The 6,054-nt window shown below is 41.7% G+C and overlaps 1 protein-coding gene across 1 annotated transcript; it reads left to right on the top strand.

The window, feature by feature from the left end:
• Positions 1-3,843: 3,843 nt before the first annotated feature.
• On the top strand, positions 3,844-4,366 carry pde6gb (phosphodiesterase 6G, cGMP-specific, rod, gamma, paralog b; the record flags this gene model as incomplete). The annotated part of the gene is made up of 3 exons (XM_080021765.1): positions 3,844-3,989; positions 4,090-4,130; positions 4,227-4,366. The coding sequence occupies 3 exons, from the start codon at positions 3,844-3,846 to the stop codon at positions 4,301-4,303; spliced, it is 264 nt and encodes an 87-aa protein (XP_079877891.1). The 3' UTR covers positions 4,304-4,366.
• Positions 4,367-6,054: the final 1,688 nt, after the last annotated feature.

Below are 6,054 nucleotides of genomic sequence, written 5' to 3' on the forward strand. Positions count from 1 at the left end.
TGTAAATTGACTGGTTGCGGCTGTTGACTGCCCCATGGAATTGGGTTGAGCATTGAAATGGTTTGGGAGGTTTGCCTGAAGATGGCCATTTGTTATTCTGAACGCACTTTATATGGCCCACCATTTCCTAATATCGTAACATTTTTTGTAATTAACAATTTTCACATTTGTTGTGTATTTTTTTCCATGAATTCTTGCCCCAAAAGATTCGACAATAGAAATAATGGTGCCCACACTTGGTGCTATTAGTGATTGTCGGCAGCAAGGCTTGTATTACCAGTTTGTGTACTTTATCATCATCCAAAATATAATTTGCAAAACTGAAAATTTGTAAACATTAAAAAGAAAAAGAACATCATGTTCACACCACAGTTGTTTAAATAGCTTTATTATGCTCATTTTAGGAACTTTATTTATATCAATATACAATATCAATTACAGTCCACGTTCTTCCATTTTTCTGTTACAAAGGAAAATCGTCTTCCTTCACTCCTGGAACACATTTGCACAAATTGTATTTGATTGACTTCATGTTTGTAATGAAGTGTGGGAAGTGGATTTATATTTCAGCTTTTTGAATAGTTTGTTTTATTCTATTAAAGTATTTCCCTAAATTAAAGAGTTATTTGCTCATTTCTATTTGTAGACATAAACGTTGTTATAAAACACTACTGATAATTATGCAGCCTTATTCAGTACAATCAGCAGCATTCGCTACCACAAGGGAGAACCTGATGGAACAAAAATCATAACCACACATTACCTTAAAAACAAAGTCTTATTTACTGAAACTAAATCACATCCAATCCATGATGCATCATGTAGACCTCATACAAACCTAGATTAATCCGTAGAATTACTATGTTGCGCGTCAGGCACATCGCGAATAATTAGCTGCAAGCCAGGTAGAGCCAGAGCTTCACTTGTCCTTCTAGAATGACGTGTTGCCGTCGGCTGAGCTCGCAGAGGATAGAACAACTTGTGGCCCGTGCCACTGGCAAGGCCAATGACCCTGAGCTCACTGTGTACGAGTCAGCAATAAGTCTGGCAGCAGCAGTGTACTGTGTAAGTCCTGATTATCCTGGGGACGGTGGCAGTGTGGGCCTACCAGCCAAGGAGCAGGGTTCTTCTTTGATCTGGACTCCAGCCATTTAGGAAGGGGTGTTTAACACTGATCATGCCATGTACCCACTGACTGAGTGACGTGATGGAAGATATGAAAGCTATGCTGATTGGAGATTACCACCACTCGGTCATTGTACCATCCCAATATCAACACTTCGTTTGACATCATGTTGCGGCGTGATGCTCATGAATGAGACGGCTAGTATATCCCCGTATTAGGATTGTTGATTATTTGCGTCAATTACAGTTCACCCCTCATGTCCTCCTGTGAAGAACTTAGGGGTTATCGGTTGTTTGAATAAATCAATGAAAAATAAAAATAAGTGGCTGCGCTGGCTATGGCACGTTCCAATAATCTGATATATAAACTGTTTCTGGATCATTTCAATCTTAAATGCCGAGCGTTTAACCAGTTTGCTGTTTTTGTGGGCATAAATTGCGATTTTAATTCGGTCTAAAACACATTTGAGAGATGGATGATTGAGAGGTTTGTTGGCAACAAATGCCTGACCAAGACAGCATCCACATACGAACATATTCCCTACTGAATGGGCAGCATAACAGAAATACCTATTCTATGCAGTGTTTGCCTATGTAAACAATGAATGGACAAAATAACGGAACCTAGCAGATCAAGGACCTAATAAGTAGTAGGGCCCTTGGCTCTATGCCTTCAGAACAGCTGCAGTCCTGCTTGGAATGCTCACCATGAAAGTCTCCGCTTTTTGACCTTCCCACATGGGAAATGTGGCTTGCAGCATGGCCAGACATGTACAAGCATTGAAAAAACAACGGACAGGATAAAACAAACGACCAAGTCTTGAACTGTTTATAAAAGCATTTTGACCACCACATGTACAAATGTAATTATGGGGCCACACAATATGTATCATACACTACATGTAGTTTATGTGTGTAATATACAGCATACATCTATTCTATGTTTATTTTTCAGCTGTGTATTTCCCAGAGCCTTTTCATTTTAGCTCCTCCTTCCCCGCTTTTATGCCTGCAGTTCCACACTCCATGCATCATGGAAACTGTCCACAGAGGAGCCGACACAGTAGGCGGTGCATCGGTAATCTGGGCATATAAGAGGGGCCATAAGCCCCGCTTGGTCCTCACAGCAAACCTAGCATAGAACCCAAACGTCTTCTAGAGAGAAGCAGTGCTGCACTCACACCCACTCGTCTGGCTGTCCTTCACCCAAGCAGCCGGTGAGTAGACCTTCCCGCGCACCTTCCACACGACATGGAGTGATGATGGATCTAACATGGAACGGCATGGCGTCACAGACAGCCCCAGCATCCACTGGCACAGCGAGGGACCGTGGATGTTGCTGTAGAACCGCACTGTGCTTGAAACAATCAGATCGAAAGGATTAGAGTAAGACTCGCGTTGGATTTGTTCACTGAGTTGATTAAATGGGGAAAATAAACTCATGTAATGAATTGCAAATCGACACAACTTTTACTGGTTTCACGAAAGAAATTCACCGCGGTATTTATGAATTATCGAATTTTGCAGTCATGTCAGACAAAGCATAGATAGAGTCCAATCAATCTCTTAATGACAAGATAAGTATTTCATAATGAATCACGGTTACAAATCGTATATATAAAGACACAATCACACAGCTTTCCAAAACATATTACACAACATGAATGTCAATTTAAAAAAAAGTGTAACATAAGATTTTGTTTTAATGTAGGTTAAAAGCATTTGTCTTTTTTGAATAAATTGTGTAATGTGAGCTGAGGGACCATGCATGCATGACCACTGCACCTCTTCAAGACTCAATACCTCCATCAGTTAATATCAGTGAATAGGCAACAGGTAGAAAGTGTTCCTTGTAAATGGTATGCATGCATTAGGAACAAGAAAGCTGCTGATTGTTAAACACAGTATGTCGTTAATAAATTTGGAAGGTTAAAGAGCCAGGATTCAGATTCAGATTCAGGAAGAATTATGAATAAACCCGTTGAGGATTTTCACAACACAAATAGTAAAAACGTTGGAAATGAAGAGGCTTAGAATCAAGGGAGCCCGCATGATATGTACAAATAGAAATACAATGAAATACATCATAGGGCTTTAATTGGTGAGAAGACTTTGTTCGTAGAAGCATGTCCGACTGCAGTTTTGTGGTTATGATTCATCCGTACATTAATCCAATAGCTTAATTAATGTCATTGGAGGGGGGACAAGGTGAGAGGATTGACCCATTAGACTCTTGATGATTATTCAGCATATCGGTCGTGTCGTCCTTGTTCTAACAAGATTATTAGATTATTATACTACACAAGACCATGAGCAAATGGCTGGCTGAGGATTTGGAAATGGGGTCATCCTCATAGTCATCTTCCAAGGTAGTCCATGTAAGTTCAAATAGTATTTAGTGTTTTACATTACAAAAAATATGAATGTAAATCCTGTTCCGTGCTAATATGGTCAGGAAGAGGATTAGAGTCTGCTATCAAACAAAGGTGACGGAGTTTCGTGCAACTGAAACTTGGGCAGAAATTGTTTTTAACTGAAATATGAGATAAAACAAGTTGCGCCTGAAGCCATTATGCCAAGTGAACGTTGACCCGAAAGTGTCAAAGAAAAGATTATTTCCGATCATTTTATGTCCCTCTCCTTCCGGACAGCTATCATCGAGACGACCTTTACTTTGGAGAGGTGTTCGGAGAAGCCGCCTACGTGTGACGATTCAAAATGAATCTGGACGCCCCCAAAGCTGAAATCAAGTCGGCCACCCGAGTCACCGGGGGCCCCGCCACTCCACGCAAGGGACCGCCCAAATTCAAGCAGAGGCAGACTCGTCAATTCAAGAGCAAGCCTCCAAAGAAGGGAATCCAAGGGTAGGTCCTGGAAAACCGGCATCAGCGTGGTCCACACCCCGATGTAACGCTGAGGGTATTGGGAGTGTGTGTGTCTCACTAACATTTCATGATTTTACAGCTTTGGCGATGATATCCCTGGAATGGAGGGCTTAGGCACAGGTACGACTGCGCTTTTCTTGTATTATTTTTTATTTGCATGGGCATTGGGATGGGCCGTGACCTGAGCGAAGGTTCAACCCGTGTTTCTCTCCGCAGACATCACCGTCATTTGCCCCTGGGAGGCCTTCAATCACCTGGAGCTGCACGAGCTGGCGCAGTACGGCATCATCTGAGCCTCCCCTGCGGCGCTCCCACGTCCTGCGTGGATTCCAGGGCCACTTCCATGCACTTCAAACCATTTGCCTCAGCCCCCCCACCCCCCTCCCCTCCATCCCTCGGGTATTAAACAGAACTATTCAAAAAAAAAAAAAAGAAGACAAGAAGACCACAACGAGAAACTGCAACCAACACAAAAATGGAAAAAACAAGAAAAAGTCTGCAAAAAAAAAAAAAAAAACCCTACAAAAAACTAGCAGTCCTCTAAGACCGGATTTTTCCGCAGCCTGACGTCACAAACACACAATCTGCTCGTGTTTAGAATCCGTTCGTCTGATTGTCTGTATTCTCAACCGCATTAGATCCGCACTGTTATCATAGTCCGCCGGCAATTCCTTTCCGCCCCCTTTCCTCCGTCTTTCTTTCACCCTCCCCCTCCCGCACACACACACACACACTTTTCTACTACTTCTTCTCTTTCGACGCGCGTGAAACTTACGTAAGCAAGAACGCCTCATTCTGAGTACAAGTGACAAACCCGTGAGATGGGTGGGTTCCCATTTCACGTGCTTCGGCCGCTCTCTTCGCCATCCCAGAGGCGCTGTCCACCGATCGCCGAACGTTAAAATACTAAAATCTGAGTCCTGTAGAGAGCAGACAGTGGCTGTATTTTCTCTCCGCCCGAAACCATCTTTTTACCGACAGGTGCTGCCATCTTTGCCCGGGATACACATTGTTCTCGGCACTACACTCTACCCTACACTCGACTTTCTAAATGTCAAGACACAAAATGCACGGATGTACAATATACTTCTATATGTGATGAGCTCGATCCTGTTCCCCCGTGTAAACTGTAATTCATCTATCTATCTATCTATCTATCTATCTATCTATCTATCTATCTGTTAAATCGTCCTTCTGTAATTGAAATTTAAATGGAAATGTTGTTTTGTGTTTGTCTCTTTTGACTTAACCTATTTTTGCTCTCATACTTTTGCATGACAATGTTGTCCCCGGGGTTTCTTCTTGATATTTTTATTTTCTCACACTCTTGATTTTGCCACTTAGCTGAAGCTTGTTAGTTGACGGAATATATCTTGTGTGTTGTCTCGAGCCTTTTCCATTGCTATGGCCCCTCTTTTATTCATCTTTCACTGCGTTCCAGTTCATCATCCTCTTTATCCCCGCATTATCTCTTTCATCACTGTCATAAAACACTGTGATTAATCCATGTAAGTACAGTATGCGCCAAGAATGTCTCCACCTTATTACTTGCAAGTCATTCAAGTTCCATTTCATTCGTTTTCCCTTTAGAACCCATGTTTTGTTATTGAGGAAATGGAAACCTTGGTACAGTACAAATAATATTCGATAATTACTTGTCGGTCCTTATTCAGATTATTATTTTTTTTATTATTACTATTCCGGATTTTGTTTCCTGTAAATAAACAGCAGCGGGTGACGGATGGTAGAGAGGGAGGGCAAAAAAAAAAAAAAGGGATGCTTCAGCTAACACTTACATTTTGACGACTACGAAACGCAGCACTGTCCTCTCTACAGGATGAGGTAAAAAAATAAAAATAAAGCATAAAAACAGCAACCACATTTGTGTTTTGTTTTGTTTTGTTTTTTCTCCTAAGAACTATGGTACGGTACAAATAAGTGCCGTTTCGGGAGAGCACCATGCAATGGGAGCAGCTTATGGAATATTGAGCGTTTGTTTGTTAACTTGTACGTCACTGGGTCTTGATATGATTATAGATCATAT

This window comes from Zeus faber, assembly GCF_960531495.2.
Source record: "Zeus faber genome assembly, chromosome: 20".
Taxonomy (NCBI): Eukaryota; Metazoa; Chordata; class Actinopteri; order Zeiformes; family Zeidae; genus Zeus; species Zeus faber.